The sequence below is a fragment of the Haliotis asinina genome, chromosome 10 (genome assembly GCF_037392515.1).
Source record: "Haliotis asinina isolate JCU_RB_2024 chromosome 10, JCU_Hal_asi_v2, whole genome shotgun sequence".
In the NCBI taxonomy this organism is placed as follows: domain Eukaryota; kingdom Metazoa; phylum Mollusca; class Gastropoda; order Lepetellida; family Haliotidae; genus Haliotis; species Haliotis asinina.
In genome coordinates this window covers 54805340-54832610 of record NC_090289.1, presented here as the reverse complement: position 1 = coordinate 54832610, position 27271 = coordinate 54805340, and the positions used below count along the sequence as shown (strand labels likewise).

The following is a 27271-nucleotide window of genomic DNA, read 5'->3' as shown; positions in this document are numbered from 1 at the left end:
ACAACAGAGGTGTACTCTGGTACAACGCTGGGACAAACTTCCACAGCATCAGAGGGTAGCACTGAGTCAAGCCAGTCGGAAACAACATTCCATGTCACAAACACAGAATCTACCCTTTCTCAGCAATCCTCCTCCACAGCATCAGGCTCGGAGAGCACCACTGAAGCCACGACCTCTTCACGTTCAAGTACAGCTAGTCAAGCAGGCACCTCCCAGTCCACGGTCACCAAGCAAACCCCATATAGCACACAAGGCTCAACACAGGAATCATCACCACAGACAGCCTCTACTCCCAAGGTGGAAACGTCACCCACAGTCACTCCTGGCCCCTACCAAGAATCTATGTCCACTACGATGGAAGCCACCTCAGCGTTGTCCACTACGGAATCTACGAAAGAAACGTTGAGCACAGAAACCAGTCAAAGCTTGACTGTTTCCACTGAATCGGCCTCCACGGAATCTGCTTCCCTTGCCACTGCATCTACAACTTCCTCTCAGGAGCCAACCACTCAAGAAACGACGAGGACTGACACGTCTTCAGTATCCACTGTTTCAACGACTGAGGAAAGCTTGACATCGGAAATGCTGACTGGAACATCCTCAGCAATGACAGAAAACACATCTACCATAACCAGTTCGTATACAACAGAGACACCAAGCCAGACATCTACGCTTTCCACTCTTTTCACAACGCCCACAAGTGCGAGGTCCACACCATCAAGAGAAGCTACAACACCTACTCCCACAATGACAACAGAGGTGTACTCTGGTACAACGCTGGGACAAACTTCCACAGCATCAGAGGGTAGCACTGAGTCAAGCCAGTCGGAAACAACATTCCATGTCACAAACACAGAATCTACCCTTTCTCAGCAATCCTCCTCCACAGCATCAGGCTCGGAGAGCACCACTGAAGCCACGACCTCTTCACGTTCAAGTACAGCCAGTCAAGCAGGCACCTCCCAGTCCACGGTCACCAAGCAAGCCCCATATAGCACACAAGGCTCAACAGAGGAATCATCACCACAGACAGCCTCTACTCCCACAGTGGAAACGTCACCCACAGTCACTCCTGGCCCCTACCAAGAATCTATGTCCACTACGATGGAAGCCACCTCCACGTTGTCCACTACGGAATCTACGAAAGAAACGTTGGGCACAGAAACCAGTCAAAGCTTGACTGTTTCCACTGAATCGGCCTCCACGGAATCTGCTTCCCTTGCCACTGCATCTACAACTTCCTCTCAGGAGCCAACCACTCAAGAAACGACGAGGACTGACACGTCTTCAGTATCCACTGTTTCAACGACTGAGGAAAGCTTGACATCGGAAATGCTGACTGGAACATCCTCAGCAATGACAGAAAACACATCTACCATAACCAGTTCGTATACAACAGAGACACCAAGCCAGACATCTACGCTTTCCACTCTTTTCACAACGCCCACAAGTGCGAGGTCCACACCATCAAGAGAAGCTACAACACCTACTCCCACAATGACAACAGAGGTGTACTCTGGTACAACGCTGGGACAAACTTCCACAGCATCAGAGGGTAGCACTGAGTCAAGCCAGTCGGAAACAACATTCCATGTCACAAACACAGAATCTACCCTTTCTCAGCAATCCTCCTCCACAGCATCAGGCTCGGAGAGCACCACTGAAGCCACGACCTCTTCACGTTCAAGTACAGCTAGTCAAGCAGGCACCTCCCAGTCCACGGTCACCAAGCAAACCCCATATAGCACACAAGGCTCAACAGAGGAATCGTCACCACAGACAGCCTCTACTCCCACAGTGGAAACGTCACCCACAGTCACTCCTGGCCCCTACCAAGAATCTATGTCCACTACGATGGAAGCCACCTCAACGTTGTCCACTACGGAATCTACGAAAGAAACGTTGGGCACAGAAACCAGTCAAAGCTTGACTGTTTCCACTGAATCGGCCTCCACGGAATCTGCTTCCCTTGCCACTGCATCTACAACTTCCTCTCAGGAGCCAACCACTCAAGAAACGACGAGGACTGACACGTCTTCAGTATCCACTGTTTCAACGACTGAGGAAAGCTTGACATCGGAAATGCTGACTGGAACATCCTCAGCAATGACAGAAAACACATCTACCATAACCAGTTCGTATACAACAGAGACACCAAGCCAGACATCTACGCTTTCCACTCTTTTCACAACGCCCACAAGTGCGAGGTCCACACCATCAAGAGAAGCTACAACACCTACTCCCACAATGACAACAGAGGTGTACTCTGGTACAACGCTGGGACAAACTTCCACAGCATCAGAGGGTAGCACTGAGTCAAGCCAGTCGGAAACAACATTCCATGTCACAAACACAGAATCTACCCTTTCTCAGCAATCCTCCTCCACAGCATCAGGCTCGGAGAGCACCACTGAAGCCACGACCTCTTCACGTTCAAGTACAGCTAGTCAAGCAGGCACCTCCCAGTCCACGGTCACCAAGCAAACCCCATATAGCACACAAGGCTCAACACAGGAATCATCACCACAGACAGCCTCTACTCCCAAGGTGGAAACGTCACCCACAGTCACTCCTGGCCCCTACCAAGAATCTATGTCCACTACGATGGAAGCCACCTCAGCGTTGTCCACTACGGAATCTACGAAAGAAACGTTGAGCACAGAAACCAGTCAAAGCTTGACTGTTTCCACTGAATCGGCCTCCACGGAATCTGCTTCCCTTGCCACTGCATCTACAACTTCCTCTCAGGAGCCAACCACTCAAGAAACGACGAGGACTGACACGTCTTCAGTATCCACTGTTTCAACGACTGAGGAAAGCTTGACATCGGAAATGCTGACTGGAACATCCTCAGCAATGACAGAAAACACATCTACCATAACCAGTTCGTATACAACAGAGACACCAAGCCAGACATCTACGCTTTCCACTCTTTTCACAACGCCCACAAGTGCGAGGTCCACACCATCAAGAGAAGCTACAACACCTACTCCCACAATGACAACAGAGGTGTACTCTGGTACAACGCTGGGACAAACTTCCACAGCATCAGAGGGTAGCACTGAGTCAAGCCAGTCGGAAACAACATTCCATGTCACAAACACAGAATCTACCCTTTCTCAGCAATCCTCCTCCACAGCATCAGGCTCGGAGAGCACCACTGAAGCCACGACCTCTTCACGTTCAAGTACAGCCAGTCAAGCAGGCACCTCCCAGTCCACGGTCACCAAGCAAGCCCCATATAGCACACAAGGCTCAACAGAGGAATCGTCACCACAGACAGCCTCTACTCCCACAGTGGAAACGTCACCCACAGTCACTCCTGGGCCCTACCAAGAATCGATGTCCACTACGATGGAAGCCACCTCGACGTTGTCCACTACGGAATCTACGAAAGAAACGTTGGGCACAGAAACCAGTCAAAGCTTGACTGTTTCCACTGAATCGGCCTCCACGGAATCTGCTTCCCTTGCCACTGCATCTACAACTTCCTCTCAGGAGCCAACCACTCAAGAAACGACGAGGACTGACACGTCTTCAGTATCCACTGTTTCAACGACTGAGGAAAGCTTGACATCGGAAATGCTGACTGGAACATCCTCAGCAATGACAGAAAACACATCTACCATAACCAGTTCGTATACAACAGAGACACCAAGCCAGACATCTACGCTTTCCACTCTTTTCACAACGCCCACAAGTGCGAGGTCCACACCATCAAGAGAAGCTACAACACCTACTCCCACAATGACAACAGAGGTGTACTCTGGTACAACGCTGGGACAAACTTCCACAGCATCAGAGGGTAGCACTGAGTCAAGCCAGTCGGAAACAACATTCCATGTCACAAACACAGAATCTACCCTTTCTCAGCAATCCTCCTCCACAGCATCAGGCTCGGAGAGCACCACTGAAGCCACGACCTCTTCACGTTCGAGTACAGCCAGTCAAGCAGGCACCTCCCAGTCCACGGTCACCAAGCAAACCCCATATAGCACACAAGGCTCAACACAGGAATCACCACCACAGACAGCCTCTACTCCCACAGTGGAAACGTCACCCACAGTCACTCCTGGCCCCTACCAAGAATCTATGTCCACTACGATGGAAGCCACCTCAACGTTGTCCACTACGGAATCTACGAAAGAAGCGCTGAGCACAGAAACCAGTCAAAGCTTGACTGTTTCCACTGAATCGGCCTCCACGGAATCTGCTTCCCTTGCCACTGCATCTACAACTTCCTCTCAGGAGCCAACCACTCAAGAAACGACGAGGACTGACACGTCTTCAGTATCCACTGTTTCAACGACTGAGGAAAGCTTGACATCGGAAATGCTGACTGGAACATCCTCAGCAATGACAGAAAACACATCTACCATAACCAGTTCGTATACAACAGAGACACCAAGCCAGACATCTACGCTTTCCACTCCTTTCACAACGCCCACAAGTGCGTGGTCCACACCATCAAGAGAAGCTACAACACCTACTCCCACAATGACAACAGAGGTGTACTCTGGTACAACGCTGGGACAAACTTCCACAGCATCAGAGGGTAGCACTGAGTCAAGCCAGTCGGAAACAACATTCCATGTCACAAACACAGAATCTACCCTTTCTCAGCAATCCTCCTCCACAGCATCAGGCTCGGAGAGCACCACTGAAGCCATGGCCTCTTCACTTTCAAGTACAGCCAGTCAAGCAGGCACCTCCCAGTCCACGGTCACCAAGCAAGCCCCATATAGCACACAAGGCTCAACAGAGGAATCGTCACCACAGACAGCCTCTACTCCCACAGTGGAAACGTCACCCACAGTCACTCCTGGCCCCTACCAAGAATCTATGTCCACTACGATGGAAGCCACCTCAACGTTGTCCACTACGGAATCTACGAAAGAAGCGCTGAGCACAGAAACCAGTCAAAGCTTGACTGTTTCCACTGAATCGGCCTCCACGGAATCTGCTTCCCTTGCCACTGCATCTACAACTTCCTCTCAGGAGCCAACCACTCAAGAAACGACGAGGACTGACACGTCTTCAGTATCCACTGTTTCAACGACTGAGGAAAGCTTGACATCGGAAATGCTGACTGGAACATCCTCAGCAATGACAGAAAACACATCTACCATAACCAGTTCGTATACAACAGAGACACCAAGCCAGACATCTACGCATTCCACTCCTTTCACAACGCCCACAAGTGCGAGGTCCACACCATCAAGAGAAGCTACAACACCTACTCCCACAATGACAACAGAGGTGTACTCTGGTACAACGCTGGGACAAACTTCCACAGCATCAGAGGGTAGCACTGAGTCAAGCCAGTCGGAAACAACATTCCATGTCACAAACACAGAATCTACCCTTTCTCAGCAATCCTCCTCCACAGCATCAGGCTCGGAGAGCACCACTGAAGCCACGACCTCTTCACGTTCAAGTACAGCCAGTCAAGCAGGCACCTCCCAGTCCACGGTCACCAAGCAAGCCCCATATAGCACACAAGGCTCAACAGAGGAATCGTCACCACAGACAGCCTCTACTCCCACAGTGGAAACGTCACCCACAGTCACTCCTGGCCCCTACCAAGAATCTATGTCCACTACGATGGAAGCCACCTCAACGTTGTCCACTACGGAATCTACGAAAGAAGCGCTGAGCACAGAAACCAGTCAAAGCTTGACTGTTTCCACTGAATCGGCCTCCACGGAATCTGCTTCCCTTGCCACTGCATCTACAACTTCCTCTCAGGAGCCAACCACTCAAGAAACGACGAGGACTGACACGTCTTCAGTATCCACTGTTTCAACGACTGAGGAAAGCTTGACATCGGAAATGCTGACTGGAACATCCTCAGCAATGACAGAAAACACATCTACCATAACCAGTTCGTATACAACAGAGACACCAAGCCAGACATCTACGCTTTCCACTCCTTTCACAACGCCCACAAGTGCGTGGTCCACACCATCAAGAGAAGCTACAACACCTACTCCCACAATGACAACAGAGGTGTACTCTGGTACAACGCTGGGACAAACTTCCACAGCATCAGAGGGTAGCACTGAGTCAAGCCAGTCGGAAACAACATTCCATGTCACAAACACAGAATCTACCCTTTCTCAGCAATCCTCCTCCACAGCATCAGGCTCGGAGAGCACCACTGAAGCCATGGCCTCTTCACTTTCAAGTACAGCCAGTCAAGCAGGCACCTCCCAGTCCACGGTCACCAAGCAAGCCCCATATAGCACACAAGGCTCAACAGAGGAATCGTCACCACAGACAGCCTCTACTCCCACAGTGGAAACGTCACCCACAGTCACTCCTGGCCCCTACCAAGAATCTATGTCCACTACGATGGAAGCCACCTCAACGTTGTCCACTACGGAATCTACGAAAGAAGCGCTGAGCACAGAAACCAGTCAAAGCTTGACTGTTTCCACTGAATCGGCCTCCACGGAATCTGCTTCCCTTGCCACTGCATCTACAACTTCCTCTCAGGAGCCAACCACTCAAGAAACGACGAGGACTGACACGTCTTCAGTATCCACTGTTTCAACGACTGAGGAAAGCTTGACATCGGAAATGCTGACTGGAACATCCTCAGCAATGACAGAAAACACATCTACCATAACCAGTTCGTATACAACAGAGACACCAAGCCAGACATCTACGCATTCCACTCCTTTCACAACGCCCACAAGTGCGAGGTCCACACCATCAAGAGAAGCTACAACACCTACTCCCACAATGACAACAGAGGTGTACTCTGGTACAACGCTGGGACAAACTTCCACAGCATCAGAGGGTAGCACTGAGTCAAGCCAGTCGGAAACAACATTCCATGTCACAAACACAGAATCTACCCTTTCTCAGCAATCCTCCTCCACAGCATCAGGCTCGGAGAGCACCACTGAAGCCACGACCTCTTCACGTTCAAGTACAGCCAGTCAAGCAGGCACCTCCCAGTCCACGGTCACCAAGCAAGCCCCATATAGCACACAAGGCTCAACAGAGGAATCGTCACCACAGACAGCCTCTACTCCCACGGTGGAAACGTCACCCACAGTCACTCCTGGCCCCTACCAAGAATCTATGTCCACTACGATGGAAGCCACCTCAACGTTGTCCACTACGGAATCTACGAAAGAAACGTTGAGCACAGAAACCAGTCAAAGCTTGACTGTTTCCACTGAATCGGCCTCCACGGATTCTGCTTCCCTTGCCACTGCATCTACAACTTCCTCTCAGGAGCCAACCACTCAAGAAACGACGAGGACTGACACGTCTTCAGTATCCACTGTTTCAACGACTGAGGAAAGCTTGACATCGGAAATGCTGACTGGAACATCCTCAGCAATGATAGAAAACACATCTACCATAACCAGTTCGTATACAACAGAGACACCAAGCCAGACATCTACGCTTTCCACTCCTTTCACAACGCCCACAAGTGCGAGGTCCACACCATCAAGAGAAGCTACAACACCTACTCCCACAATGACAACAGAGGTGTACTCTGGTACAACGCTGGGACAAACTTCCACAGCATCAGAGGGTAGCACTGAGTCAAGCCAGTCGGAAACAACATTCCATGTCACAAACACAGAATCTACCCTTTCTCAGCAATCCTCCTCCACAGCATCAGGCTCGGAGAGCACCACTGAAGCCACGACCTCTTCACGTTCAAGTACAGCCAGTCAAGCAGGCACCTCCCAGTCCACGGTCACCAAGCAAGCCCCATATAGCACACAAGGCTCAACAGAGGAATCGTCACCACAGACAGCCTCTACTCCCACAGTGGAAACGTCACCCACAGTCACTCCTGGCCCCTACCAAGAATCTATGTCCACTACGATGGAAGCCACCTCAACGTTGTCCACTACGGAATCTACGAAAGAAACGTTGAGCACAGAAACCAGTCAAAGCTTGACTGTTTCCACTGAATCGGCCTCCACGGAATCTGCTTCCCTTGCCACTGCATCTACAACTTCCTCTCAGGAGCCAACCACTCAAGAAACGACGAGGACTGACACGTCTTCAGTATCCACTGTTTCAACGACTGAGGAAAGCTTGACATCGGAAATGCTGACTGGAACATCCTCAGCAATGACAGAAAACACATCTACCATAACCAGTTCGTATACAACAGAGACACCAAGCCAGACATCTACGCTTTCCACTCTTTTCACAACGCCCACAAGTGCGAGGTCCACACCATCAAGAGAAGCTACAACACCTACTCCCACAATGACAACAGAGGTGTACTCTGGTACAACGCTGGGACAAACTTCCACAGCATCAGAGGGTAGCACTGAGTCAAGCCAGTCGGAAACAACATTCCATGTCACAAACACAGAATCTACCCTTTCTCAGCAATCCTCCTCCACAGCATCAGGCTCGGAGAGCACCACTGAAGCCACGACCTCTTCACGTTCAAGTACAGCCAGTCAAGCAGGCACCTCCCAGTCCACGGTCACCAAGCAAGCCCCATATAGCACACAAGGCTCAACAGAGGAATCATCACCACAGACAGCCTCTACTCCCACGGTGGAAACGTCACCCACAGTCACTCCTGGCCCCTACCAAGAATCTATGTCCACTACGATGGAAGCCACCTCCACGTTGTCCACTACGGAATCTACGAAAGAAACGTTGGGCACACAAACCAGTCAAAGCTTGACTGTTTCCACTGAATCGGCCTCCACGGAATCTGCTTCCCTTGCCACTGCATCTACAACTTCCTCTCAGGAGCCAACCACTCAAGAAACGACGAGGACTGACACGTCTTCAGTATCCACTGTTTCAACGACTGAGGAAAGCTTGACATCGGAAATGCTGACTGGAACATCCTCAGCAATGACAGAAAACACATCTACCATAACCAGTTCGTATACAACAGAGACACCAAGCCAGACATCTACGCATTCCACTCCTTTCACAACGCCCACAAGTGCGAGGTCCACACCATCAAGAGAAGCTACAACACCTACTCCCACAATGACAACAGAGGTGTACTCTGGTACAACGCTGGGACAAACTTCCACAGCATCAGAGGGTAGCACTGAGTCAAGCCAGTCGGAAACAACATTCCATGTCACAAACACAGAATCTACCCTTTCTCAGCAATCCTCCTCCACAGCATCAGGCTCGGAGAGCACCACTGAAGCCACGACCTCTTCACGTTCAAGTACAGACAGTCAAGCAGGCACCTCCCAGTCCACGGTCACCAAGCAAGCCCCATATAGCACACAAGGCTCAACAGAGGAATCGTCACCACAGACAGCCTCTACTCCCACAGTGGAAACGTCACCCACAGTCACTCCTGGCCCCTACCAAGAATCTATGTCCACTACGATGGAAGCCACCTCAACGTTGTCCACTACGGAATCTACGAAAGAAGCGCTGAGCACAGAAACCAGTCAAAGCTTGACTGTTTCCACTGAATCGGCCTCCACGGAATCTGCTTCCCTTGCCACTGCATCTACAACTTCCTCTCAGGAGCCAACCACTCAAGAAACGACGAGGACTGACACGTCTTCAGTATCCACTGTTTCAACGACTGAGGAAAGCTTGACATCGGAAATGCTGACTGGAACATCCTCAGCAATGACAGAAAACACATCTACCATAACCAGTTCGTATACAACAGAGACACCAAGCCAGACATCTACGCTTTCCACTCCTTTCACAACGCCCACAAGTGCGTGGTCCACACCATCAGGAGAAGCTACAACACCTACTCCCACAATGACAACAGAGGTGTACTCTGGTACAACGCTGGGACAAACTTCCACAGCATCAGAGGGTAGCACTGAGTCAAGCCAGTCGGAAACAACATTCCATGTCACAAACACAGAATCTACCCTTTCTCAGCAATCCTCCTCCACAGCATCAGGCTCGGAGAGCACCACTGAAGCCATGGCCTCTTCACTTTCAAGTACAGCCAGTCAAGCAGGCACCTCCCAGTCCACGGTCACCAAGCAAGCCCCATATAACACACAAGGCTCAACAGAGGAATCGTCACCACAGACAGCCTCTACTCCCACAGTGGAAACGTCACCCACAGTCACTCCTGGCCCCTACCAAGAATCTATGTCCACTACGATGGAAGCCACCTCAGCGTTGTCCACTACGGAATCTACGAAAGAAACGTTGAGCACAGAAACCAGTCAAAGCTTGACTGTTTCCACTGAATCGGCCTCCACGGAATCTGCTTCCCTTGCCACTGCATCTACAACTTCCTCTCAGGAGCCAACCACTCAAGAAACGACGAGGACTGACACGTCTTCAGTATCCACTGTTTCAACGACTGAGGAAAGCTTGACATCGGAAATGCTGACTGGAACATCCTCAGCAATGACAGAAAACACATCTACCATAACCAGTTCGTATACAACAGAGACACCAAGCCAGACATCTGCGCATTCCACTCCTTTCACAACGCCCACAAGTGCAAGGTCCACACCATCAAGAGAAGCTACAACACCTACTCCCACAATGACAACAGAGGTGTACTCTGGTACAACGCTGGGACAAACTTCCACAGCATCAGAGGGTAGCACTGAGTCAAGCCAGTCGGAAACAACATTCCATGTCACAAACACAGAATCTACCCTTTCTCAGCAATCCTCCTCCACAGCATCAGGCTCGGAGAGCACCACTGAAGCCACGACCTCTTCACGTTCAAGTACAGCCAGTCAAGCAGGCACCTCCCAGTCCACGGTCACCAAGCAAGCCCCATATAGCACACAAGGCTCAACAGAGGAATCGTCACCACAGACAGCCTCTACTCCCACAGTGGAAACGTCACCCACAGTCACTCCTGGCCCCTACCAAGAATCTATGTCCACTACGATGGAAGCCACCTCAACGTTGTCCACTACGGAATCTACGAAAGAAACGTTGAGCACAGAAACCAGTCAAAGCTTGACTGTTTCCACTGAATCGGCCTCCACGGATTCTGCTTCCCTTGCCACTGCATCTACAACTTCCTCTCAGGAGCCAACCACTCAAGAAACGACGAGGACTGACACGTCTTCAGTATCCACTGTTTCAACGACTGAGGAAAGCTTGACATCGGAAATGCTGACTGGAACATCCTCAGCAATGACAGAAAACACATCTACCATAACCAGTTCGTATACAACAGAGACACCAAGCCAGACATCTACGCTTTCCACTCCTTTCACAACGCCCACAAGTGCGAGGTCCACACCATCAAGAGAAGCTACAACACCTACTCCCACAATGACAACAGAGGTGTACTCTGGTACAACGCTGGGACAAACTTCCACAGCATCAGAGGGTAGCACTGAGTCAAGCCAGTCGGAAACAACATTCCATGTCACAAACACAGAATCTACCCTTTCTCAGCAATCCTCCTCCACAGCATCAGGCTCGGAGAGCACCACTGAAGCCACGACCTCTTCACGTTCAAGTACAGCCAGTCAAGCAGGCACCTCCCAGTCCACGGTCACCAAGCAAGCCCCATATAGCACACAAGGCTCAACAGAGGAATCGTCACCACAGACAGCCTCTACTCCCACAGTGGAAACGTCACCCACAGTCACTCCTGGCCCCTACCAAGAATCTATGTCCACTACGATGGAAGCCACCTCAACGTTGTCCACTACGGAATCTACGAAAGAAACGTTGAGCACAGAAACCAGTCAAAGCTTGACTGTTTCCACTGAATCGGCCTCCACGGAATCTGCTTCCCTTGCCACTGCATCTACAACTTCCTCTCAGGAGCCAACCACTCAAGAAACGACGAGGACTGACACGTCTTCAGTATCCACTGTTTCAACGACTGAGGAAAGCTTGACATCGGAAATGCTGACTGGAACATCCTCAGCAATGACAGAAAACACATCTACCATAACCAGTTCGTATACAACAGAGACACCAAGCCAGACATCTACGCTTTCCACTCCTTTCACAACGCCCACAAGTGCGAGGTCCACACCATCAAGAGAAGCTACAACACCTACTCCCACAATGACAACAGAGGTGTACTCTGGTACAACGCTGGGACAAACTTCCACAGCATCAGAGGGTAGCACTGAGTCAAGCCAGTCGGAAACAACATTCCATGTCACAAACACAGAATCTACCCTTTCTCAGCAATCCTCCTCCACAGCATCAGGCTCGGAGAGCACCACTGAAGCCACGACCTCTTCACGTTCAAGTACAGCCAGTCAAGCAGGCACCTCCCAGTCCACGGTCACCAAGCAAGCCCCATGTAGCACACAAGGCTCAACAGAGGAATCATCACCACAGACAGCCTCTACTCCCACGGTGGAAACGTCACCCACAGTCACTCCTGGCCCCTACCAAGAATCTATGTCCACTACGATGGAAGCCACCTCCACGTTGTCCACTACGGAATCTACGAAAGAAACGTTGGGCACACAAACCAGTCAAAGCTTGACTGTTTCCACTGAATCGGCCTCCACGGAATCTGCTTCCCTTGCCACTGCATCTACAACTTCCTCTCAGGAGCCAACCACTCAAGAAACGACGAGGACTGACACGTCTTCAGTATCCACTGTTTCAACGACTGAGGAAAGCTTGACATCGGAAATGCTGACTGGAACATCCTCAGCAATGACAGAAAACACATCTACCATAACCAGTTCGTATACAACAGAGACACCAAGCCAGACATCTACGCTTTCCACTCTTTTCACAACGCCCACAAGTGCGAGGTCCACACCATCAAGAGAAGCTACAACACCTACTCCCACAATGACAACAGAGGTGTACTCTGGTACAACGCTGGGACAAACTTCCACAGCATCAGAGGGTAGCACTGAGTCAAGCCAGTCGGAAACAACATTCCATGTCACAAACACAGAATCTACCCTTTCTCAGCAATCCTCCTCCACAGCATCAGGCTCGGAGAGCACCACTGAAGCCAGGACCTCTTCACGTTCAAGTACAGCCAGTCAAGCAGGCACCTCCCAGTCCACGGTCACCAAGCAAGCCCCATGTAGCACACAAGGCTCAACAGAGGAATCATCACCACAGACAGCCTCTACTCCCACGGTGGAAACGTCACCCACAGTCACTCCTGGCCCCTACCAAGAATCTATGTCCACTACGATGGAAGCCACCTCCACGTTGTCCACTACGGAATCTACGAAAGAAACGTTGGGCACACAAACCAGTCAAAGCTTGACTGTTTCCACTGAATCGGCCTCCACGGAATCTGCTTCCCTTGCCACTGCATCTACAACTTCCTCTCAGGAGCCAACCACTCAAGAAACGACGAGGACTGACACGTCTTCAGTATCCACTGTTTCAACGACTGAGGAAAGCTTGACATCGGAAATGCTGACTGGAACATCCTCAGCAATGACAGAAAACACATCTACCATAACCAGTTCGTATACAACAGAGACACCAAGCCAGACATCTACGCTTTCCACTCCTTTCACAACGCCCACAAGTGCGAGGTCCACACCATCAAGAGAAGCTACAACACCTACTCCCACAATGACAACAGAGGTGTACTCTGGTACAACGCTGGGACAAACTTCCACAGCATCAGAGGGTAGCACTGAGTCAAGCCAGTCGGAAACAACATTCCATGTCACAAACACAGAATCTACCCTTTCTCAGCAATCCTCCTCCACAGCATCAGGCTCGGAGAGCACCACTGAAGCCACGACCTCTTCACGTTCAAGTACAGCCAGTCAAGCAGGCACCTCCCAGTCCACGGTCACCAAGCAAGCCCCATATAGCACACAAGGCTCAACAGAGGAATCGTCACCACAGACAGCCTCTACTCCCACAGTGGAAACGTCACCCACAGTCACTCCTGGCCCCTACCAAGAATCTATGTCCACTACGACGGAAGCCACCTCAACGTTGTCCACTACGGAATCTACGAAAGAAACGTTGGGCACAGAAACCAGTCAAAGCTTGACTGTTTCCACTGACTCGGCCTCCACGGAATCTGCTTCCCTTGCCACTGCATCTACAACTTCCTCTCAGGAGCCAACCACTCAAGAAACGACGAGGACTGACACGTCTTCAGTATCCACTGTTTCAACGACTGAGGAAAGCTTGACATCGGAAATGCTGACTGGAACATCCTCAGCAATGACAGAAAACACATCTACCATAACCAGTTCGTATACAACAGAGACACCAAGCCAGACATCTACGCTTTCCACTCCTTTCACAACGCCCACAAGTGCGAGGTCCACACCATCAAGAGAAGCTACAACACCTACTCCCACAATGACAACAGAGGTGTACTCTGGTACAACGCTGGGACAAACTTCCACAGCATCAGAGGGTAGCACTGAGTCAAGCCAGTCGGAAACAACATTCCATGTCACAAACACAGAATCTACCCTTTCTCAGCAATCCTCCTCCACAGCATCAGGCTCGGAGAGCACCACTGAAGCCACGACCTCTTCACGTTCAAGTACAGCCAGTCAAGCAGGCACCTCCCAGTCCACGGTCACCAAGCAAGCCCCATATAGCACACAAGGCTCAACAGAGGAATCGTCACCACAGACAGCCTCTACTCCCACAGTGGAAACGTCACCCACAGTCACTCCTGGCCCCTACCAAGAATCTATGTCCACTACGATGGAAGCCACCTCAACGTTGTCCACTACGGAATCTACGAAAGAAACGTTGAGCACAGAAACCAGTCAAAGCTTGACTGTTTCCACTGAATCGGCCTCCACGGAATCTGCTTCCCTTGCCACTGCATCTACAACTTCCTCTCAGGAGCCAACCACTCAAGAAACGACGAGGACTGACACGTTTTCAGTATCCACTGTTTCAACGACTGAGGAAAGCTTGACATCGGAAATGCTGACTGGAACATCCTCAGCAATGACAGAAAACACATCTACCATAACCAGTTCGTATACAACAGAGACACCAAGCCAGACATCTACGCTTTCCACTCTTTTCACAACGCCCACAAGTGCGAGGTCCACACCATCAAGAGAAGCTACAACACCTACTCCCACAATGACAACAGAGGTGTACTCTGGTACAACGCTGGGACAAACTTCCACAGCATCAGAGGGTAGCACTGAGTCAAGCCAGTCGGAAACAACATTCCATGTCACAAACACAGAATCTACCCTTTCTCAGCAATCCTCCTCCACAGCATCAGGCTCGGAGAGCACCACTGAAGCCACGACCTCTTCACGTTCAAGTACAGCCAGTCAAGCAGGCACCTCCCAGTCCACGGTCACCAAGCAAGCCCCATATAGCACACAAGGCTCAACAGAGGAATCGTCACCACAGACAGCCTCTACTCCCACAGTGGAAACGTCACCCACAGTCACTCCTGGCCCCTACCAAGAATCTATGTCCACTACGATGGAAGCCACCTCAACGTTGTCCACTACGGAATCTACGAAAGAAACGTTGGGCACAGAAACCAGTCAAAGCTTGACTGTTTCCACTGACTCGGCCTCCACGGAATCTGCTTCCCTTGCCACTGCATCTACAACTTCCTCTCAGGAGCCAACCACTCAAGAAACGACGAGGACTGACACGTCTTCAGTATCCACTGTTTCAACGACTGAGGAAAGCTTGACATCGGAAATGCTGACTGGAACATCCTCAGCAATGACAGAAAACACATCTACCATAACCAGTTCGTATACAACAGAGACACCAAGCCAGACATCTACGCTTTCCACTCCTTTCACAACGCCCACAAGTGCGAGGTCCACACCATCAAGAGAAGCTACAACACCTACTCCCACAATGACAACAGAGGTGTACTCTGGTACAACGCTGGGACAAACTTCCACAGCATCAGAGGGTAGCACTGAGTCAAGCCAGTCGGAAACAACATTCCATGTCACAAACACAGAATCTACCCTTTCTCAGCAATCCTCCTCCACAGCATCAGGCTCGGAGAGCACCACTGAAGCCACGACCTCTTCACGTTCAAGTACAGCCAGTCAAGCAGGCACCTCCCAGTCCACGGTCACCAAGCAAGCCCCATATAGCACACAAGGCTCAACAGAGGAATCGTCACCACAGACAGCCTCTACTCCCACAGTGGAAACGTCACCCACAGTCACTCCTGGCCCCTACCAAGAATCTATGTCCACTACGATGGAAGCCACCTCAACGTTGTCCACTACGGAATCTACGAAAGAAACGTTGGGCACAGAAACCAGTCAAAGCTTGACTGTTTCCACTGAATCGGCCTCCACGGAATCTGCTTCCCTTGCCACTGCATCTACAACTTCCTCTCAGGAGCCAACCACTCAAGAAACGACGAGGACTGACACGTCTTCAGTATCCACTGTTTCAACGACTGAGGAAAGCTTGACATCGGAAATGCTGACTGGAACATCCTCAGCAATGACAGAAAACACATCTACCATAACCAGTTCGTATACAACAGAGACACCAAGCCAGACATCTACGCTTTCCACTCCTTTCACAACGCCCACAAGTGCGAGGTCCACACCATCAAGAGAAGCTACAACACCTACTCCCACAATGACAACAGAGGTGTACTCTGGTACAACGCTGGGACAAACTTCCACAGCATCAGAGGGTAGCACTGAGTCAAGCCAGTCGGAAACAACATTCCATGTCACAAACACAGAATCTACCCTTTCTCAGCAATCCTCCTCCACAGCATCAGGCTCGGAGAGCACCACTGAAGCCACGACCTCTTCACGTTCAAGTACAGCCAGTCAAGCAGGCACCTCCCAGTCCACGGTCACCAAGCAAGCCCCATATAGCACACAAGGCTCAACAGAGGAATCGTCACCACAGACAGCCTCTACTCCCACAGTGGAAACGTCACCCACAGTCACTCCTGGCCCCTACCAAGAATCTATGTCCACTACGATGGAAGCCACCTCAACGTTGTCCACTACGGAATCTACGAAAGAAACGTTGGGCACAGAAACCAGTCAAAGCTTGACTGTTTCCACTGACTCGGCCTCCACGGAATCTGCTTCCCTTGCCACTGCATCTACAGCTTCCTCTCAGGAGCAAAACACTCAAGAAACGACGAGGACTGACACGTCTTCAGTATCCACTGTTTCAACGACTGAGGAAAACTTGACATCGGAAATGCTGACTGGAACATTCTCAGCAATGACAGAAAACACATCTACCATAACCAGTTCGTATACAACAGAGACACCAAGCCAGACATCTACGCTTTCCACTCTTTTCACAACGCCCACAAGTGCGAGGTCCACACCATCAAGAGAAGCTACAACACCTACTCCCACAATGACAACAGAGGTGTACTCTGGTACAACGCTGGGACAAACTTCCACAGCATCAGAGGGTAGCACTGAGTCAAGCCAGTCGGAAACATCATTCCATGTCACAAACACAGAATCTACCCTTTCTCAGCAATCCTCCTCCACAGCATCAGGCTCGGAGAGCACCACTGAAGCCACGACCTCTTCACGTTCAAGTACAGCCAGTCAAGCAGGCACCTCCCAGTCCACGGTCACCAAGCAAGCCCCATATAGCACACAAGGCTCAACAGAGGAATCGTCACCACAGACAGCCTCTACTCCCACAGTGGAAACGTCACCCACAGTCACTCCTGGCCCCTACCAAGAATCTATGTCCACTACGATGGAAGCCACCTCAACGTTGTCCACTACGGAATCTACGAAAGAAACGTTGGGCACAGAAACCAGTCAAAGCTTGACTGTTTCCACTGAATCGGCCTCCACGGAATCTGCTTCCCTTGCCACTGCATCTACAACTTCCTCTCAGGAGCAAAACACTCAAGAAACGACGAGGACTGACACGTCTTCAGTATCCACTGTTTCAACGACTGAGGAAAGCTTGACATCGGAAATGCTGACTGGAACATCCTCAGCAATGACAGAAAACACATCTACCATAACCAGTTCGTATACAACAGAGACACCAAGCCAGACATCTACGCTTTCCACTCCTTTCACAACGCCCACAAGTGCGAGGTCCACACCATCAAGAGAAGCTACAACACCTACTCCCACAATGACAACAGAGGTGTACTCTGGTACAACGCTGGGACAAACTTCCACAGCATCAGAGGGTAGCACTGAGTCAAGCCAGTCGGAAACAACATTCCATGTCACAAACACAGAATCTACCCTTTCTCAGCAATCCTCCTCCATAGCATCAGGCTCGGAGAGCACCACTGAAGCCACGACCTCTTCACGTTCAAGTACAGCCAGTCAAGCAGGCACCTCCCAGTCCACGGTCACCAAGCAAGCCAAATATAGCACACAAGGCTCAACAGAGGAATCGTCACCACAGACAGCCTCTACTCCCACAGTGGAAACGTCACCCACAGTCACTCCTGGCCCCTACCAAGAATCTATGTCCACTACGATGGAAGCCACCTCAACGTTGTCCACTACGGAATCTACGAAAGAAACGTTGGGCACAGAAACCAGTCAAAGCTTGACTGTTTCCACTGACTCGGCCTCCACGGAATCTGCTTCCCTTGCCACTGCATCTACAACTTCCTCTCAGGAGCCAACCACTCAAGAAACGACGAGGACTGACACGTCTTCAGTATCCACTGTTTCAACGACTGAGGAAAGCTTGACATCGGAAATGCTGACTGGAACATCCTCAGCAATGACAGAAAACACATCTACCATAACCAGTTCGTATACAACAGAGACACCAAGCCAGACATCTACGCTTTCCACTCTTTTCACAACGCCCACAAGTGCGAGGTCCACCCCATCAAGAGAAGCTACAACACCTACTCCCACAATGGCAACAGAGGTGTACTCTGGTACAACGCTGGGACAAACTTCCACAGCATCAGAGGGTAGCACTGAGTCAAGCCAGTCGGAAACAACATTCTATGTCAGAAATACAGTATCCACTTTTTCTCAGCATTCCTCCTCCGCAAGACCAAGTTCTATGATCACAGAGGAAACGTCACCTACAGTCACTCCTGACACAACACTGGTCCCCGTGACATCATCTACAGATATGTGTACAAGTCAGTATATTTTACATTGGATATTGTACAGTCCGCTATGTTTCCTGTGCTTGTCTCGCTGATCCTTGCTGCCCTGTGTAACTGTTTTGTCTCTAGTATGCCGGTCACTCTACCCTTGCTTTTGAGTGATCATTATCCGCCTGGTGATTGTTTCGTGTGGCAATTGTCTTTGATGGCACTTTTTTGATTGGCAAACTCGAATTTTCTGAATGGCAATTGTCCTTGACCCTGTTTCGCTAGTAAACCGTCTTCTTCCTAATACTGGTTGTATTGCCAGTCCGGTACATAATACGTTCAACTACCTGGCAAGGGAGTTCTTTACATCAACTATAATATGTTTCCCTAGATCATTAAGCTTGCGTGAATGTCCTCTAGCATTGACGTTTTATTTTCAAAGTACTTTCCTGTGTGTCTTCTGATACTGTTTCGTTTACGGTCGTTTCGAGACGTAAACCAAAATTGTAATTGAACAATCCGAATGAAATACTATTAAACTTATCCTGAAACACCTATTGTTATAACTGATTGAGCTATTTTTCAGCATTAACTCAGGCAACGTTTTCATTGGACATACGGTGCAACGTGCCTATGAAGAGAGAAAATGTCGCAAAGCTGAAGATGATGGTAATGTTTGTATCTGTTAGATGTGTCTTACATGAATGTGATCGTGGTGATTCCTATCTTGGAGGTTTAGTATGGACCTGATTCCTCAAAAGATTCAACTTGTCATCAGACTTCGTTAAGTAAAACGTTGGCAAATGCGGACTTTTAGATACCATGGGCACAAAAATACTTAGTAAGTCTTTTTTCCCATGTTTTCAATCCTACCCGTACAGGTCATCGTAATTTCAGTTTCAGAAGGAAGTGTTTACCGGTCTCCCTAACGTCTCTGAAGTCTCAGTCGTGTGAGTAATCAGTAGTTCATCTCCTACTTGATAATGACATCTAGATCGTAAACCGCGTTGTCTCTTTTAGCAGTTCAAGTCCCGAACAAAACAAAGTTGGGAAATACCACATTCTTATTGTTGCCCTGTCTGTTGCCGGAATGGGCAGGACATGCTTACCCTTTTCTCCGAACACTGCTTTAACTTAAAGTGCACCACTATTTGACCCTTAACGCCACATGGAACATACCGAATATTCTCTTGCAGTGAAATTCCACGTGTAGAGTAACAAATCCAACAATCTTTGGTGAAGAATGTAAGATGTCCAATGAATCAACTAAAACGTTCACAAATCTTCTGATAATAGCGATAAAGTTTCAGGCAAATCCAAGGGGTGTTCATATAGTTGTTGCTAGTTGCATTTTGGTGAATCTTGCTGTGTAAAATAGTAATGTCAATTAAAAAACTCAGTGATGTGGAAAATCTCCCTTTGCCATAAAGGATTACAAACATTCAGACGCAATATATCCGTCCATCGGGGCTAGATCTGTTATCATAGATACAGATATAGTACAGCGCAAGAGAGACTGTGACGGTCTGTACCTCTTCTCAACAGTGACAAGAAAAACCAGCTAACTGTAAAAATGGTATATGTACCTGGACACAGACAAGACCCTCGTGACAAACTCAGGTCAACCAACAGTTTACGAACGTTTCTGGAATCCAACGCAACCATCTTCCTTCCTGACAACACTTCCTGCCTAGTAGATGTTTCAACGCCTCGTGTCTGCGACATCGACAAACGAACTTGTCAAGAAAAATGTCGTGAGTCTGAAGTAAACTTTCGGAAACAGAATTATATCTGCAGCAGACAAAAAGATGCACATACATTGTGTGCACAGCCTCTCCGTTTCCTGACACGCGCAAATAGCCTCCCAGCCACCTGAACCATGCACACACCTACCTCTCCACATGAAACATCCACACACCTTTCCCTCTCCTGAAACATGCACATATCTTTCTCTCACCTGAAACATGCACACACTTTTCCCCTCCACCTAAAACATGCACACACCCTTCCCTCACCTGAAACATGCACATACCTTCCCCTCCACCTGAAACATGCACACACCCTTCCCTCACCTGAAACCGGCACTTACCTTCCCCTCCATCTGAAACATGCACACACTTTCCCCTCCATCTGAAACATGCACACACCCTTCCCTCACCTGAAACCTGCACATACCTTCATCTCCACCTGAAGCATGCACACACCTTCCCCTCCATCTGAAACATGTCCATAGCCACCTCTATTTCGGAAATGCATCCATGGCCCTAATTTCATTCCTATGAGCACTGTCTCACAGTTCACAACTCTAAGAGCACATAAACTGTTTCAGTGGGCATCGGTGTGAACGCCACCTACAGCCCATGTTCCATATACAACGTCACGGGAGACTGTAACGACGGGTATTGCCTGGATAACAACACCGAAGCAATTTGCAGGTGACACTGACAGACTTCTCACGGATCTTAATATGCTACAAGTGCTTTCAGTTTTTATCTATTGTGTTTTCTATTCATGTATATACATGCACGTGCGATCTATTGCCATACGCAATGTCCCTCACACAATTTCAGATGCCCATCAAGTCACAAGGGAGAGTTTTGCCAGTACCTGGCATCACATACCCCAAGACCCACAGCCCCACCACAAGATGACTATCTTGTTGTCATCCTTGTTCCTGTAGTCGCCATGGCTGTAGTCGCCCTGCTAGCAACGTGCTGTGGACTGGCAATGTACAGGAGACGTCGTCGACGACGCCGCCGTCGTATCCCATTTGAGGATAGGTAAGGTTGAACATGCACGTTCAGTGAGTGAATGAGGGGAGTGAACAGATTGTGTCTCTGCGTCTCTCAACAACAACGGAGTGCTCCAGGGTACGTACGATGTATGATCTCAGGTGTTACCGATACAGAAGGTCATGTGTTACCTTTCTGCTAACATTTCGTTCACTGAGATACATTCCTGTAATAACCGGTGAAGATCCCGGTTAGAATTAATCTTCAGCAGCCCGTGCTTGTCGTAAGATGAGACGAACGGGATCGTGTGGTCATTCACGCTGACTTGTTTAACACAAGTCATTGTATTCCTAGATTATTTCCGAACCGTAGCCATAAAGATGAAATATTGACTAGTCTGACATTTTCTTATTTGAGTATTTGTTGGCCAACTATTCGATTGCTGAGTTCAGCGTAGCCTGAGTATTGCTTCCTCCCAACAGCGCCTCCTTCACCATGCCCACAAGCACCTTTCTGCCTCGCTATACCCGCAACTGGCGCCAGTTCTCTGACTTCGGCAGCATGTCCAGCATGGCAGACGTCGACATAGAGGCGCCCTCGTTTCGCGGCTTCAACTACCCGATCATCTACCCCCACGACGCCGATGACGACAGCACTGACGTGTTTTCCAGGCACAGCTCAGACGGTAAAATATCATATCATAATAAAATGTTGACAGACCTAAACGCTATTGACAGTAGATATATATCGCAATACGCATACCACCAATACAGGGATCGTGAACAGGAACGTGTTTGTTTTTCTCAACAGTATAATATAATATACGAAATGAGTACCTTATTCACTTGTTTAAAACAGCTATAATTATAAAACCATAGCAGCATTGCTCTAAGTCGCTCGCAGTACAGGTGATTGGGTGGCACCCGCTTTTGAAAGTGGGGCATATTTGGTGGCATGTTATACTCTGGAGGCAAATTGGCTTACTACGGAATATGGACGACACTTGCTTTATGGTATACAAGCATCCATCAAAACTGATTGAGTGTTCAAGGCCACATAGCATAGCGAATAATTGCAATTTGAGAAAGTAGGAAAGGATTGTCCAGCAATTCCCGCTTCTCATTAATAAAACAGCCCCAGAAAGTTACTACCGACATTAGCACAAACTGTTGTCACAGATAGAGCGGACAGCGCTACCTGCGATAACGTGTCTGCGACTAACCGATCTGACATTTATTCTGAGTACCTCACATATCTTCAACATGTTTATCTCTACAGCCTCCATAGTGAACCCGGTCTGGTACTTTGATGCTCTGGATCCCAATCATGATGTAAGTCCGTAATAGCCACAGACATCTCAATCACTTAAGGTTATACGGAGATATTCTGTTTTTTCTGAGTGCTTGTTGTTCATCGTTTACAAGTGAGCTGTCCCAAGTCTTTGAAGGGCATTTAGAAGTGAAATGCATAAGAATGAAGATTTTATGGATATCAACTTCTTTATATGAGAACACAACGTTTCGGAGTTAATGCTTACTCCTTCATCAGAATGAAGATTTTATGGATATCAACTTCTTTATATGAGAACACAACGTTTCGGAGTTAATGCCTACTCCTTCATCAGGTGAAGTTAATGCTTACTCCTTCATCAGGTGAAGGAGTAAGCATTAACTCCGAAACGTTGTGTTCTCATATAAAGAAGTTGATATCCATAAAATCTTCATTCTTGAGCTGTCCCAGTACAGCTGATCCAAACTACCCACGGGGCACTGGGGTAGTATAGAATATAAAGGGCTGGTTCATTCTACGTTGGAGACATACGTATTTTTGATGGCCTTCGTAATGACTTCAGGTCTGGAACAGGTAACCCGTATACCTGCTAGGTGGGTTATGAGTTGAACGCGGACACCCTTCTCAATACCCGGACCCGTTATGATCATGTCACTGATAGATTATACAATCTGTTCTTTCATGATTATCATGCTATTCTTCGCGATTAAACGGTTGTGTCGTATTTGAAGATTGAGACATAATTTATGGTCACTTCTTGGGAATATATTACATGGTTAAGATATTCGAAATTTTAACTTCCTAGTTGAAGACTATATTGTCATTTCTTGCACATTTGAGGTCAGGAATTAAAAAAACCCAGGTATCATTGCATAGTTACTTACTTACTTACTTACTTACTTACTTACTTACTTACTTACTTTTTTCAGTTTCGGATAGACAGACCTGTAGTGCAACCAACGCCCCTAACACCGTACCTGTAATTGTAAGTATTGCAGAGGTCGATACATTACTGAAAAACGAAAAAAGTCCTGTTAATCTACAGCACGGCTGTAGGTAGTTAACTAAGGCCCTGTTTTGATATTGCTTTATATACATTAGTCTTTTTCAGTGTTTTACATACGAAGCCGTATACTATATAGTCGCTTCCCATGCTGTCTCCACGACTTCAGGCGTATATGATTAGTGGTAACATTTACGATTGTCAGCTGACTACATTGAGATAATATACAATTTCATTGTATTTGTTTTCCTATGTTTATTGCTACATCGCTGTGTTTCTGCCATTCCAGACAGGCTTTCCAACGTGGGCTAAACAATAAGCACAGATATTTCTACTGTCCATTGATGTTGTACTAGTAACCCAGTTTGCTCGACCAAGAGAGGATGACGCAATGGCTCGCCGATCCCAGAAACTTTGCCAACATTTTCGGTTTTCGTTAGAAAGGCAAAAGTGACGAGTGGATGTGAACGAGATTTCATCTCCAGGAAATGTTTAAACTGACTCCCCAAACGATGTTGCCCCATGCTGATGACGTCACAGATGCTGCTCCTTGTCCTTTTGAAGATACACAATCCAAGTGATCAGCCATTTGAACGCAGTGACACGTTGTTGCGTCAGAGATAGTTGCTGTTCTTCAGCCTAGCTCCTGCCACAACTGCAAGATTCCGGTGACAAAGAGACAGTAGTGTCAGTGCAATACTCTGAACAATTCACAAAAGGGAGAAAGTCCACGTGTCTAGAACAATGTGAGTATGGGACCCAACCCAATACTGGCAGCATGCGACGTGGAAATGAAGTATTCAACTTCATTCCCTCTGAATATGACTTGATTTATGGAGGAAACCAATTCAGTTGGCATAGAAAAACATTATGTGATTAGATCGCTGAATCAGTGACGCCATCAGGTGATCTTGAAAATGTCGATCTTGTCCTGCAGAAACGGTAACACTCCCCATGCACGTGGTATGTTCTCGACAGCCACTTACTTATACGTATATTGACCAGCGTACAGCACTGCACAACCCGACCATCGATAACACATGCACTTAAGAAAACAGTCACGCGTCGCACTAAAGACGAGTGAGTTGTTTTTCCATGTGTATGTACACTTCCGTGTTGTTGTTTTTTTTTATTTTCATCATGTATGTACACTTATGTAAACTCCTGCAGTGTTTTGCCTGTGTCAGACCGCCCAGATAGTTACGGCATGGTCTGATCGTCGCCACAGGAAATATCAACTACATGTGAAAGTCAGCACGATGATCATTATATTTTCACATACCGAGGGTTCTAATATACCGATCACTTTCAACTTGAGAGTTTGTGCCAAAGTGTTCAATTGTTACATGACAAGCAAACCTTTACCATTCCATCCAAGGAAAATCCCACCATGATGTCATAAAAACACATAAACAATATCACAATATAACATACAAGGTCGTGTTATTTGGGGAATGCATGAACACATACATGGTCGTTTAGCAGGCAGTACTATTCATTAAGTAATTGAGTACACTTGCAAACAGAAGAGCAGATACTTGGTAATTTGAAATAATGTCGGTACAATATCTAGATGTCTATTACTGCATATACGCCATGTAATACGGCGTTTTCTGGTGCTTCATGTTATGAATTGAAGGATCCCTGGCTACTGAAACATATTTTTATACATTGTTAATGTTTATAACCTTTTACAATATTGAAGAATAAACACATTATAACGTGATTAGTGTGTGGTTCTGTGTTCAAGGCTGGACTGGTATGTAATCATCACGTGGACAGTCTAGTATGTTACAACATATGGTTATCGGCAGATCATACGGTCTTGATGCATGCTTCTAACAAAGTGTTTGCCGTATGTTTATACGGACATTTATATTAATTTTCACAAACGCATACGAAATATTCAAGATGAGCGTGTATTGCGTTCCTTAACAAAACGTTAACTAGGCATTGTATTTCAAATACATCTAATCTATTTGATTTGCTAATGTCCCTCACTAAAAAGCATGATTGGTGTGTCATTGCTGCTTTGAATACAGGCCACCTTTCGTTCCGATGCATTGCTTCTGTCCACGAGGCACAGATGAAAGCAGTCTTTGAAATTTGTATGCAACTCCTTCTTGAAAACAGTCACAAATGTCATTTTCAGAGACCTTGTCGTACAGGTCTCCTGTTGTGAAGCACTAGGGTGATAAGTCACCAAAGTACCCTTGGTGCACTGTTAAAGGGCGAGAGTTAGTGTTAACGTTACTAAAGGTGGCTCCCTGAAAGGAATCCCAGGCTCTCTTACCACATGATAACAGTGCCAGTTATATAACTGATAAATGCTTTCTTTTAGGCTTGAGGTTACGGACCAGGGTCTACACTTTCGAAGTTCTCATAACGCTAAGACAGACGTAACTTAGGAATATCCTTGCGCCAAGGGAGCTTCAAAACTCTAGTCCGTGCCAGATTGGAGGTAACTTAACCTGCAAGGTTAGAGGGTACAAAGGGCATTGTCTTTTCACATGAACCTGGTTTAGATAGAAGACCCGAGGAGACGTAATGACTAGAATGTAACTCACTTTGCATAATAGGGTAGTATTGGATCATACTGTCACTACCATAATAGGGTAGTATTGGATCATACTGTCGCTACCATAGTAGGGTCGTACTGGATCATACTGTCACTACCATAATAGGGTAGTATTGGATCATACTGTCACTACCATAAGAGGGTCGTACTGGATCATACTGTCACTACCATAATAGGGTAGTATTGGATCACACTGTCACTACCATAAGAGGGTCGTAATGGATCATACTGTCACTACCATAATAGGGTAGTATTGGATCATATTGTCACTACCATAATAGGGTCGTACTGGATCACACTGTCACTACCATAATAGGGTAGTATTGGATCACACTGTCACTACCATAATAGGGTCGTACTGGATCATACTGTCACTACCATAATAGGGTAGTATTGGATCACACTGTCACTACCATAATAGGGTCGTACTGGATCATACTGTCACTACCAAAATAGGGTCGTATTGGATGATACTGTCACTACCATAATAGGATCGTATTGGATCATACTGTCACTACCATAATAGGGTAGTATTGGATCATACTGTCACTACCATAATAGGGTAGTATTGGATCACACTGTCACTACCATAATAGGGTAGTATTGGATCACACTGTCACTACCATAATAGGGTAGTATTGGATCACACTGTCACTACCATAATAGGGCCGTATTGGATCACACTGTCACTACCATAATAGGGTAGTATTGGATCACACTGTCACTACCAT

At 48.0% G+C, this 27271-nt stretch overlaps 3 protein-coding genes across 3 annotated transcripts; all 3 read left to right on the top strand.

Annotated features, from left to right (window-relative positions):
- The first annotated feature begins 354 nt into the window (after nt 1-354).
- LOC137298782 (pneumococcal serine-rich repeat protein-like) lies at nt 355-15809 on the top strand. The gene is made up of 11 exons (XM_067831058.1): nt 355-540; nt 874-1290; nt 1624-2040; nt 2374-2790; nt 3047-3401; nt 3797-7555; nt 8297-11305; nt 11900-12540; nt 12874-14790; nt 15160-15207; nt 15636-15809. Exons 1-11 carry the CDS (start codon nt 355-357, stop codon nt 15807-15809), a joined length of 11340 nt encoding a protein of 3779 aa, XP_067687159.1.
- A 688-nt stretch (nt 15810-16497) lies between these two features.
- On the top strand, nt 16498-18809 carry LOC137298781 (mucin-22-like). Its single transcript, XM_067831057.1, has 3 exons — nt 16498-17040; nt 17374-18540; nt 18636-18809. The coding sequence occupies exons 1-3, from the start codon at nt 16498-16500 to the stop codon at nt 18807-18809; spliced, it is 1884 nt and encodes a 627-aa protein (XP_067687158.1).
- Nucleotides 18810-20488: 1679 nt separating this feature from the next.
- Nucleotides 20489-25688, top strand: LOC137298335 (uncharacterized). Its single transcript, XM_067830547.1, has 7 exons — nt 20489-20691; nt 21267-21372; nt 21508-21717; nt 22152-22354; nt 22948-23000; nt 23889-23944; nt 24252-25688. The coding sequence occupies exons 1-6, from the start codon at nt 20511-20513 to the stop codon at nt 23940-23942; spliced, it is 807 nt and encodes a 268-aa protein (XP_067686648.1). The 5' UTR covers nt 20489-20510; the 3' UTR covers nt 23943-23944; nt 24252-25688.
- Nucleotides 25689-27271: the final 1583 nt, after the last annotated feature.